General features: G+C 58.4%; 2 protein-coding genes across 29 annotated transcripts in view; one reads left to right on the forward strand and one right to left on the reverse strand.

Moving 5' to 3' along the window:
• Positions 1 to 376: 376 nt before the first annotated feature.
• On the forward strand, positions 377 to 6,162 carry LRRC26 (leucine rich repeat containing 26). Its single transcript, XM_074556328.1, has 2 exons — positions 377 to 1,156; positions 2,066 to 6,162. The coding sequence occupies exons 1-2, from the start codon at positions 613 to 615 to the stop codon at positions 2,323 to 2,325; spliced, it is 804 nt and encodes a 267-aa protein (XP_074412429.1). The 5' UTR covers positions 377 to 612; the 3' UTR covers positions 2,326 to 6,162.
• Positions 4,644 to 12,234, reverse strand: part of GRIN1 (glutamate ionotropic receptor NMDA type subunit 1) — a 40,227-nt gene continuing 32,636 nt past the window's right edge. For 4 of the 28 annotated variants that reach the window (XM_074556312.1, XM_074556325.1, XM_074556319.1 and 1 more), the window contains one exon: positions 4,644 to 6,161. In XM_074556312.1, coding sequence (XP_074412413.1) covers positions 6,093 to 6,161 — 69 coding nt within the window. In that variant the 3' untranslated portion in view covers positions 4,644 to 6,092. The other 24 variants (XR_012583408.1, XR_012583413.1, XR_012583414.1 and 21 more) reach the window with 15 other exon arrangements.

A 12,234-nucleotide genomic window follows, 5' to 3' on the forward strand; every position in this document is an offset into this window, starting at 1 on the left:
AGGGCCCCTGGGTGTGGTGGGACAGCACATAAGATGGGCTAAGACCTTCAAATGATAAGATTCTGTCTCAGTTATGTTTTTTCCTGGTAACTCAGCCACTTATGGGGCTCCTGGGCCCATACACCCCTCTGTACCTGGCTGTTGAGGCAGCATGCCCGTGGGGGATGCCTCTGGGGAGGATGGAGGCTTAGAGATGGATCTGGATTTGCTGATTTCCAGCTCTCCAGCCAGCAGCACACACAAGCAGTTAATCCCAGGCCACGCAGAGCTGGCTGCTTACCTGGCTGGACCGGTGCCTGGGGGAGGGAGGGACGTGGGCACGGTTCCACACCTTGCAGGGCAAGCATCATAGTAAAAATATTTGCTGAAAAAAGGGCAGCTCCACCCCGAGGAAAACCGGGTCCGGGAGCAGAGCCCCATGCAGGTCTGCAGCCGGGCGAGCAGGGCATGACTGCGAGCGGCAGCGGGGAGCCGAGCACAGCCCGGCCCCTCCAGCCAGCGCCGCCGGGCTCCGCCGAGGGCACCGGGCACGGCCGGGGGGCTGAGCACGGCCCGGGGCTCTAGGGAGCCTGTCCGAGGGGGCAGGGAGCCCTCTGTGCCTCGGGGGCAGCCATGGGCTGCTGGAGGCTCCCCGGCCCCGTGCTGGGCCTGCTGCTGCTGCTGTGCCCGCCCGCCCCGGCCGCCTGCCCGGCCGCCTGCCGCTGCTCCCCGGGAGAGGCGGACTGCAGCCAGCGGGGCCTCCTCGAGGTGCCCTGGAGCCTCTCGGCCAACACCAGCACCCTGCGGCTGGCCCACAACTTCATCTCCGTGCTGGGACCCCGCTCCTTCCCCCCGCTACCGGGGCTGCGCCTGCTCAGCCTGGCCCACAACCGCCTGGAGCTGATCCACCCTCAGGCGCTGCGGGGGCTCGGGGCGCTGCAGGCGCTGGACCTGAGCCACAACCACCTCAGCGTGCTCACCCCCGACACCTTCCGGCCCCTCACCGGCCTGGCCACGCTCAACCTGACCAACAACAGGCTGGGGCAGCTGGAGCCCGGGGTGCCGGGAGCCTTGCCCCAGCTCCAGGCGCTTCTCCTGCAGGACAACCCCTGGGTGTGCAGCTGCAGCATCCTGCCCCTCTGGCGCTGGCTCCGCCGCAACAGGGACAAAGTGCGAGGTGAGTGCCCAGAGCGCTGTCCCCAAGCCCCCCGCGCGCTCCGTGCTGCCTGGTCACCCTGCCAGGGCTGAGGCAGACCCAGCACCCTAGCTGCCGCCTGCCTGGGGGCTTGGGGGGTCAGTGCCCTCGGGGTGAGGTTCCCCGAAGCTGTCCTTAGGTCATGCCAGCTCCTGTGTCTGCTTGGGTGATGCACTGCTGGGTCTCAGTTGGTGCCCACATTTTGGTTCTGGTCAGCAGCAGGGATTGCCTGCCAGTGACCCAGGGACAGGCACCCAGTGCTGGCCCCAGCAGTGGCACCAGTCCCGCACATGGCACCTGGGGGAGCAGGTAGAGCCCGTGTGTCAGGGCGCACATCACCACTGGTCCATCGAGGATGTAATGCTTTCAGCCCCTTCCCCAAAGCCTTCATCAACCTGCTTCTGATCCTGCATTTCTTCCCCCACGAGCCCTATTGAAAGACAGCTCTGCCAGCAAAGTCTCTCCCACCACTGCTGCCCCCTCCTGCTTGCTTCCAGCTCGGATGTGTGACTGCACTTGTTCTGGCTGGGACCTTCTGTGGCATCTCCAGGCTGGCTGCTCACTGCTCCCCACATCTGTCTTCTGGGAGCCAGTCCCTCCCCTTTGCCTGCCCCACCTGCCCTCCTGCCCAAACCCATCTTCCTATGCCCCCTCCAGCACTGTGCCCACCTCCCATCCCATCCCAACCCATCCCATCCCACACAGGTGACTCCTGAAGCTCACTGTTCCCCTTCTTTGCACCCTGACACGGGGGATGTTGGTGATGCTGGCCCCCGTCCTCCTGCCCTGGTGCCATCTGTCCCATGCAGACCTGCCATCCCCCTGTCCTTGGCCCCTGCCTTTCCCAGCTGCCCAGTGTGCCCTCCAGCACTGCTTCTCTCTCTCTTCCAGAGAAGAATTTGCTCCTCTGCAGAGTTCCAGAGCAGCTGAACAAGTATCCGATCATGGCCTTTGGGGACGAGTCCTTCAGGCAGTGCCAGGACACCTCCCTGTCCCCCGAGCACTACATCGCCTTCTTCACCATCGGGCCCTTCTCCTTCCTGGCCAGCATCTTCTTCTGCACCTTCCTGGGCTCCCTGGTGGTGTTCTACCACAGCCTGCGCCGGGAGTCCCACTGCTGGAGGAGACCCCGCGTCTGCAGGGTGCACTGAGGGGCCCAGGCAGGCCCTGCCCTGGCAGCCTGGGCTCCATCCCTGCCCCTCTCCAGCTGCCTGCACCCACCTGCTGCAGACTCGTCCCAGAGGAAGTTCTGTTCCTGGAGTCGCTCTGGGTTCTCTCAGAGTCCCCCAAGATGGTGCCAAGCTGCCTCTGCCAGCGGGGAGCAGCCTCCAGCTCAGCTCCCTGCAGGGGCATGGGCTGACCAAAAATGCTCTCAATGTTTTGGGAGGCTCCCCAGGGCCACCCTCAGATCTGCATATCCCCTTCCTGGGGGCATCCTTCTCCCCTTGTCCTGCCCCCTGTGCTGCCCAGTGTGCATTTAGGATGCCCCATGTGCCTCACTGTGCCTTTAGGTGCAGCCTGGGAGTCCCTGTGTGCATCCCAGGACACACCACATTTTCTTGGTGCCTTTCAGGCCACCCCAGGAGTCACCATTTGCCTTTTGGTGCAGCCCAGGAGCCTCTCTGTGCCTTTCAGTTTGTTTCTTGGGCCTATTGGTGCCCCCTGCACCCTCTGACTGCCTTCAGTGACCCCAGCAGCCTCAGTGATTTTTTTCTGTGCTCTCAGAACTCCACCTAAACACCATGTTTGGCTTCCATGTCCTGGCAGGCACTTTTTTCCTTTTAGGGTACCCCAGAGCTGTCTGTGTGGCTTTTGGTGCGCTGGAGATCTCTGGGTGGTTTGGAGCATTCCAAAGCCTCCGTGGGGCTGTCAGACCACCCCAGGCCTGACAGTGTTCTGCCCAAGGACAGGGCTGGCTGCAAAAAGCTCCTTTTGATAGTTTTTTCCATTGAGTCAGGAATGCTGGTGCTGAGATGGTTCAGCCAACAATCAAGGTCTGGGGTGAGGCTGAAGCTTAGGGTGAGGGCCAGGAAGAGCCTTGAGCTGCCAGGGCTGTGGTTGGGCACAGCAGCTGCCAAAGGATGGGGAGGCTACAGCGGTTTCTCTGTCAATAGCTTTTCCCTAGGCTACAGCTCATCCCCAGCCAAGGTGTGGGGTTAGCTCAGGGTTGGGAGCAGGGACAAACAAGCCCTTTACAGGGGCCCTTTGCAGCAGGCCTGGCTGCTGCCTCACCCCCCATCACCCACAGATCAGAGCTGGGGCTGCTCCTGCCCTGGTCCCTCCTCTTTCCTGTGGAAATGCTGCTGGAAATGCTTAGTGAGCCTGCTGGGAAATGGCCTGGAAGGATCTGGAGCTGAGCTCCACGAGAAAGCCACAAGCTGGGGTGACAAAAACACCCTGCAAGGAGAAACAAGAGCCCTTTTTGGCCTGACCTCTTACCCACTGCAAGATGATTAGAGCCACAATGAGATGCTGTGACCACCAGCCTTGTCCATTCCATCTCCTGCCCTTGCAAGAGCTGGGACCTGCCAGGGCTGTGGAAGAGTCAGAGCATCCTTCAGCAGGCTCCTGGCAAGGGTTCAGTGAATCACACATGAATAAACCAAGTGTCACCTCAGTGGTGGCTTGCTCCTGTTTTTATTTTTAAGAGAGAAGCCAGCCCCATGTGCTGCCACGTGGCCAGATCCCTGCTGTGGGGCAGGGGGTTGGCAGGGAGATGCTGGAGGCAGCAGCTGCTCCAGTGCTGCCAGCCCTGCCCCAGGAGCAATCCCAGCTCTCCCAGACCCTCTCTAGAGAGGGTTCAGTCATTCCCAGAAAGGCCTGGGCTTCCCATGTGGAGGTGGGACCTTGTTTGTCATCCTGCACGGCCACCTGACCCCTGCTCCTTCCCTCAGACTGTCCTGAGGCTCAGCCCCCATGGAGGCTGGGCTGGAGGTCTCAGCACAAAGGGAAGGTGCTGTGGGTGGGGGATGCTCCTCAGTTCAGCCCTGGGGGACCCTCCTACTTTGGATATCCCTTGATGGACCTTCCTATAGATGGGCTGATGTGTGGGGACTTCCCCAGTGCCCTCATCCCTGCAGTCCATCCCCTGTTCCCAAAGGCTGGCTCCCAGGAGAGGGAGCCCACAGTGGCAGGGGACAGTTTTCCCCAGGATGGAGGTGGGACAGGGCCAGCTGCCGTGGTGCTGGTGTTTGGACAGCTCCCTGCTGTCCCCATCCCCTCGCTGCAGGGCCTGTGCACCACCCTGGCTGTGCAGGCTCTCTGGCACCTGAGTATCCCAGGGTGGGGATGCCCTTTCCCTCCCAGTCTCCTCTATAGCCCCTGGCCTTTCTCCCTCCTCGTTTCTCCATCCCTTCCTGTCCCTCCACTGTTTGCAGACCCTGCCACAGGCTTGGGTGAGGCTCTGATTCACCACAGGGCTCCCCGCCAGCTTTGCCAGAGGTCAGAGACAGAAAGAGGCACACAGCTCTGGAATAAACCACTTCATGATCCAGTCTAGACTTTACTGAGCTCTTGCAAAAACTTGGTATTCATGTAACATTGACGTATAAAGTAGGATGGGTCCGATTTCTCAGCTGGAGCTAGATGAACATGATGGAGCCACAGCAGTCGGTGGGACGATGCTCACAGACCTCAGCTGCCATGTGAAATCCTGCCCGCGGGGGCAGCCTGGGGCCGGGGAGGGCAGTCCGTGGGTACCACGCTGCCCCTGGGTGTTCCGCTGGCAGGAGACGCTGCTCACCCCGCTGCCCACGGGGAGGATGCTCGGGATGGGCCCGAGGGGAGGACGGTGCGGGGAGGGACGGGGTCAGCCCGGCCCGTTCTGTTCCTTCTCCCGAACTGGGATCTGCTTTCCACGTTTCCTTGAGCTGGGGCTGCAGGGCAGCCGCGGGAGCTGCTGGCAAGCTGAACTGCAGGTGAGGGTGGCAGGGGAGCCGCCAGCGCTGGCCGTGGTGCCCCGGCCGTGCAGACAGGCTGGGAGGCCGCAGCGAGCCGGGACCAGCCAGCAGCATCTCTCCTTGCATTGCTGGTGCTGAGGCAGTGTGGAGCTGGGGTAGAGGTCAGTGCAACCATCCAGAGCCATTTCCCGTGGAGAATTCCTGGCCAGGAGAGCTGCTGTGTGAGTGCTACATGCTGGCCGTGGCCAGGTCCTGGGGATGTTTCTGTGCAGGAGAGGTGGGAGCCGGGGTCTCGGCTGGCGGCACTCCAGGCTCCGGAGTACCGCGGTTAGCTCAGGGGCGAGGGCTGCAGGGCGGGAGCTCTCCTGCTGCTGCCAGACCACGGATGGGAACGGAGTCACAGCCACGGGACGGTGAGAGGGAAGGGAATAGTGTCCATCCCCTGCAAGGAGCAGAGCACACATCTTCCAGCCCCTGCAGCAGAAGGGAAGGTCTCTGGGCACAGCAGGAACATGTGCCCAACCTGCCACACCAGGAGCTGGCTGCTCCGGCTGCACAGGACTGTGGAGCCCTCCAGGTGGTGGGAGACGTGGAGCACACGTCTGAGGGGCTGTGTGTGCTCAGAAGGCTGCAGCCTGTGAGGTTAAGCACGGGTTTGTGGTCTGGCACCAGCTCTTCCCTGCTACCGTGGGAGAGCAGCCACCGCGTGCCTTCTGCAGTCCTCTCCCCTTGCACGGAGCCAGCCAGTGGCAATTCTGATCATTGTGGCACTGTTTGGAAGCAATTATCTCTGTACAGTGAAGTCCAAACCTTGTCCTGGTTCTGCCGTGCTTCCTGGGGCACGAGCATGGCAGCAGGCCTAGGAAGGGAGGGAGATATACAATGGAGTCACCGTGTATGGATGAAGGATGCTTTCCTCCCATCTCACCCAGAAGAACCCATCAGTGTCCCTTGAAAGGCAGTCCTGGCTGTGCCTTCCTACTGGGTTGGGCAAGGACTGATGGCCCTCGGGGAGAAGGTCACACCACAGTGCTGACTGAGGGGTCGGAGAGGTTGAGCTGGCCGGTGATGTCAGTGGGGTGATACTGCTGCAACACACAAATAGACAGACAAAGAGAAAGCAGTGTTAGGCAGTTCTGGCACTTGTCCCCGCTGCCACTTCTATCCCATGTGTCCCTACAGGATATCTCTTGGGGGTGAAGCAACGCCCTGAGAGCTGCTGCTGGCTGAGGTCCCCTTCCCAGTGCCATCCATGCTTGGGCAGAGGTCGTTGCAGACGCTCTCCAAGCACCCTGGAGCGGGGCAGAGGGGACACCCAGGAGCGCAGTGCAGCTTCTGCAGAGCGTGGCTGCCACGTCACCCGCTGAGCCAGGCCCTCTCTGCTCTGGGAGGGCTACCAGACAAAGCCTGTGACTCATCAGCCCAGCCCACGCCTGAACCTGTGTTTGGAGGGTCTGGCTGGGTTTTGGCACCTCTCTGGTGCCAGATTAAGCTGTGCTTTGAGGCCAGGGCGTTTCACCTCCTTGCTTGAATGACCCTGCTGTGACTATCCTTTCATGCAGGTGAGATGTGTGGTGTGGTTGGTTTGTGATAAAGTGTGGCGTTGATTTCTAATGTGAAAATATGGCCTGTGTTGGGGATGTGGTCTGGATTTGGGGTTCTGAGCTCCTTGCAGATGGAGGGGCTTGTCATGGGAGAAGCCATGGGAGAGGCCATGGGAGAGCCCTCCCCTGCTGCAGTCCCATCAGCAGGTGGGGTGCAGAGCAGAAATACCCATCAATGGGCAAGAAAAAATGTCCTTCCTCCCCAGGCAGGAATTTACAGCTGGGAAGTATTTCCTCCCTTCCTCCTTCCAAACTCCCTCTCCCAGCTCCACTCTCCAAACTCCAAACCCTGACCTGGAAGCTCTGTCCAGCCCTGCTGTAGGCTGGAGCATCCTGCGCTGCTCTCTGGGGTCCTAATCCGGTGCCAGGGCAGGAAAGGGTCTCTGTGGGTCTCATGTACTGCAGCACAGATCCTTTCCAGTGACATTTTCCCAGCCCTTGCACCACCCTGCCCAGGAGGGCTGATGTTTTGAGGGGCTCCAGGGGGGCTCCTCGGTGACAGATTTCACCTGCCCTGCTTTGGCCGATGGTGGCCGTGGCCTTCGCGGCGCTGCCGGCAGCTCTGGCACTGTGGCTACCCTGTGTGCTGCACACCCTGCCTCCTGCCACCCCTGAGCCTTGCATGGGCTCCGTGGGGCTGCCCTGCCCTGCCCAGCCCGGATTTGTGCTTCCCGGGACCCCTCGGTGGCAGCAGCTGGGGCAGGGCCAGGAACCAGCGCACTCCCGTCTCTCCGGAGCCGAGCGGGGACGCGCTGCCACCCGGGGAGCCTCTCAGGGGATCACACAGGGAGCCTCTCAGGGGATCACCTAGCACCTCTCAGGGGATCACCCTGCCACTTAGGGCGCTGGCTAAGATTCCAATGGAGCCTCTGGGAATTCCTGGCCATGGCCTTGCCTTGCTCGGCCATCACCTGTTGGCACAGAGAGCGGCCGGGGCCATCCTGGTGTTACTCTGCTGCCCTGGGGGGAGCTTTTTGTGGCTATTCAGCAGCCCACCAAAAAACACCCCTTTCTCCCAAAATCGGGTGCAGCCACCCCTTCCTCATGAAAAATTTGGATTCCAGCTAAATGCAGTGTTTCCATGGCAGAGCTGCTGGGAGGTGTGTGCTTTGTGGGATGGGGCTTGACTTCAGCAGGGAGGAGAGGTGACTGGGAAAGGGGAGAGGCTGTGACTCACTGGTGGAGGAGAAGGAGGAACTGGAGATACAAAAATGAATGGGTAGAAGAAAGGTCCTTTGTTAAACATCCTGATGTGGGGGGGTGGAAGAAGCGGAGTGTGCCTGTGTGAGTGCGTGTGCCTCGGTGCACGTGTGCATGTGACTGCTGTGGTGGTGTAGCAGGGCAGGCTGGGGCCTTCTGGCCTCTCTGCACAGCTCTGGGGGTGGGAAACGCTAAAACAACCAAGCGAAATGGGCAATCTGGCCAGAAAAATTAAAATACAAGAGCATGGCTTTTGATTTGAAAGCATATCTCCTCCAATCACAGAGTTATCACAGGGTAACATTCTCATTTACTTTTTTTTTGTGTGTAAAGTTCATGCATGCAATTTTTAATAATAAAAATTAAAATGAAAATAAAAAAGGAAAAGAAAAAAAAAAGCAAGAAAACGGTCATATCAAAACTATGTTAAAGTAGGACTAATGCTAGAAGCACATATCAATAATTTAAGGTAAATTATGTTACAGGGACGGTGCAATAATCCCCAAACCAAACATTATAAAGCCAAGAAATTAATCAATATTAACCGTAGAAGAGACTCAAACATGTTAAGGTATGGAAGTGAAGTGAAGGCACCAAAAACTTTAAATGACAACCAGGAAGAAAATATAGACAAGAACTTAATGTCTTTAAAAATGACTTCAACCTAACTGGGCTCATATGGTAGTCCCTGGCTGGTGGAAGATTTTCTGGAAGAATTTTAGTTTGTTGTTGTGGTTTTTTTTTTTCCATTAAAAATTAGGATTCCAGCTAAATGCGATCTTGCTGTAGAAAATATCAACTTCCATTTAGGAAAAAAAAAAAAGAAAAAGTTGTCTTTGACCTACTTTTGGTTCTTTTGGGCCAAAAACTAGGCTCTTTCTCAGCCAAGAAGCGTTTGGCTTTGGGACAGCTGATCCTTTACTGAAAAGGTGACCTTTTGCAGGAAGCCCCTCGGTTGCCGCCCAGCCCCGGCACCGTGCCCAGGGCGGGGCGGTGCCGCGGGCCGTGTGTCACTGCTGTGTCACGGGGCTGGGGCTGGCAGTGTGGCTCTGCGGGGGCTAAGGGACCTGTGCACCTCGATCGTGTCTGTACGCAATGTGCCGGCTCGGAGGTGTCTGTGTGGTTTATGCGTCTCACATGGCGTCTGTGGGGTTGCAGTATCGTGGGTGGCTGCGATGGATGGACACGTCAGCTCTGCCAGTGCTACTCGAGTTGCAGGAGCTGCCTATGGGGAACACATGCATCTCCTCCTGGGGCGGTGGGGATGATGTGCCGCGGAGAGGCTGTGCAGCTCGGGTGATGGTGGGCGCTAGGACGTTCAGAGTGGGGTGGAAGCTTCCCAGGGCTGTCTTGGCTCCATGGTGCCAGCCTGTCTCTCTGGCACTCCTGAGGGACCATTCTGCAGGGCTGCAGAGCAGAATCCATTTTTAAAACTCCCGACAACGGAAAGGAAAGAAGCAAGGCCGCCAGGTCTGCGTCTTTCGCTCGCTAGCCAGGAGAGCCCGTGGGGCTGGGGTCAGCCTGGCCTTCCAGCCCCAAGGGCTCTCCAGCCTTGCCCATCTAAGACCTGGTGTGGGCCCGCAGCTCTGCTGAGCATCATGAAAGAGAGCACCTCGCTGCTTTCTCGTCTTTACAAGGACCCCAGGCAACGTGCCCCAGCATGCTACGGACTCATGGGGCCTTCCAGCAGGAGGGCGTTGGGGTCTCTGAGCCAGGGCTGCTGCATGGAAGTGGAGGTCACCGAGCACAGGCTGTGACATGAGCTGGTGGCAGCACCCCGCTCCCGCTGGCTGCTGACACTGCAGAGCAACCAGCAGGTCTGCCCAACATCACCACAAAGCTCGCTCCACCACGGACCTCCTGCCATAGCTGCTAGCCTCCAAGTTGGCCATGATGGCTTGGACGTTCACCCCATTGGCCTGTTCTTGACCCAGCTAGCCCAGTTCCCTGGGGAACGCGTCCTGGGAGCCTGGACATGGCACCCCGTGGCAGGCAGAGCATTGTGACAGGCTTCAGAGCACTGGGAAGTAATTGACTGTGCAGCTGCCCCCAAAGTGGGGACCATCTTCTGGGATGAGTGGGGTCATCTTCCTCCACAGTTTGCCCATGAACAATGTAGCAAGAAGAGCATGACTGGGACCCAAATATGGAGAGCTCTGTGTTGTGCAGGACCCCAAGGAAGGGGAGAGAACAGCTCCATTGCCCATCCATGGGACCTGTGGTGCAGGTGGGCACTGGGCCTGCTCAGCTCAGGGCGTTGGGGGCACAGAGGGCTGTGGGCTGGTTGGTGTAGGATGGATGCCACACTATGGAGCAGGATCAGGACCAGGATGATTCCCTGAAGAAGGAGCAACGTTGGGGTTACCAGGGATGCCACACACCAGCTGCCCCATTTTTCCTGGGTTCTCCCCCTCTCCTCTGCTCACCGGTGGCACTGGTTCCCCCAGGTCCCCAGGGCACTATCATGTTGCTGCTCTCCCAGGGCAGGAATCCTTGGTTTCCTAATTGTGGAGTAGTTCAAACACATCAGAACATGGGGGTCTACTCAGCACATGCAGATCTGTCTGCCAATTTTTCTCCTCTCTATTTTCTCGGCATTCTACTTGTCCCTCCTCCTCCTTGTCCTTCTCCTCCTCCTCCTCCTCCTCACTCTTGCACCACCCCCTGCACCTCCCACCCCATCTCTGTCTCCTCTGCCCCGGTCATAGCTCAGGCCACAAAGACACACCCTGTGACCTCCCTGCAGAGCTGCTCGGGGGTGCAGCAGTGGGGAGAGGGGACCCCAGACATGGGGGCATTACTGGGACAAGGTGCCACCCAGGGAGCACAGAAGCAGCACAGGAGATGACAGGGATACCCATCTTCCCTGGGGATGCAGATGATGAGTGGGAAGAGTGTGGGTGTTTCCCCCATGACTTCCAGGCTTCGAGGTGACAGTGAGAGGAGCACTTTGTGTGAGATGGTGGCAGTCGAGCCCGGCCGAGGGCTCAGCTGTCCCCAGGGCCGCATTCCAGGGGTGCTCCAGGAGCTTCTTGGTATGGAGCCTGCGCTGGTGCCAAGGGCAGCCTCCTCCATTTCTCATACACAGCCGTGGCCCCGAGACCCCCTGCGATACCACATGCTGTCCCCGAGGCGCCCAAGCCTGCGGCTGGGGACGGGCACCCCGCCACGGGGGCCACATCTCCCACGCTGCCACCGTCCCCCCGTCCCCGCTGCGCCTCGGGCAGCCTGGCGGGGACCTGCTCTGGGCAAGCCCGGCACAAAGCCGCCGGTCGCCCCGGGGACGGGATCTTGGCAAGCCCGGCGCGCCAGGAGGTCGGGCAGCAAAACGCAGCGGGCGCTGCCACACGAGACAACAGAGTAGCCACAGTGCAGAGTGTCATACAACAGACGGCGACATGCAGAGGGACACGGCTCAGTCCGACAGACCAACAGCCCAACCTGACGCTGAAGTGTCTGAAGCTCCAGCACGAGCAGACACATTTGCACATTTGGAAACAGCTGGCTTTAGAGGCAGCAATTTGGAAATTTTCTCTGGTTATGTGAGAGCAGCGGAAAACACAAGTTTGAACCAAGGCTGGGTCTTTAACAACCTCCTCTTTGGAGCCTTTTCATCTCTTTTCTAGAGCTGCATTACTGCTGATGATAACCAGAGACAGCTGTCACTCCTGTGCGAGGACTATTCCGAATGCTAATTGTCACAAACAAAAATCACATGTAGAGAGTGTGACACGCATGGCTCTTGGTGAGGTGACACGGTGCCCAAATTAAATCGGGGTGATTGTTTTTAGGCATACAATGACAAACAGGTACAGGAACACTTAGGAACAGAAAAAAAAAAAAAAAAGAAAAAGAAAAAATGTCATCAGTTTCAAGAGGTCAGCACCGGTAAGGTGAGCGAAGCACAGAGAGGAACATCAGAAATCATCCAGGCAAAAAGAAAACAAAAAAACAAAACAAAAACTCGGTTGCATCTCCCAACTCATCACAGGACTCCAAGCCACCTCCTGCCTGCCCTCCAGGATCCCAGCATCCTTTCAGGTACACGGGATGACTGACTCACTGACTGACTGACTGACTGGTGACGAACATGAGCTATGCATGTACACTGGCAGCTTCGGGATGGGTGTGTGGCAGTCGATGGGATGGCAGAAGAGAGAAAGAGAGAGAAAGAGAGAGGGCAGAATTGTTCTTCTTCCTCTTACCGTATCCTTGGAGGACCTACGTCTCTTGAAGCTGGAGGCCAGGGTGGAGGTGATGGACCTAAAAGTGGCTTTCTTTTTAGGGTCAGGTTCTGCTCTACCACTTTTTCTATCCTAAAATGAATATGTATAAGTAATTAGATCTCTAGTGTGTT

This window comes from Zonotrichia albicollis, chromosome 21 (assembly GCF_047830755.1).
Source record: "Zonotrichia albicollis isolate bZonAlb1 chromosome 21, bZonAlb1.hap1, whole genome shotgun sequence".
Taxonomy (NCBI): Eukaryota; Metazoa; Chordata; class Aves; order Passeriformes; family Passerellidae; genus Zonotrichia; species Zonotrichia albicollis.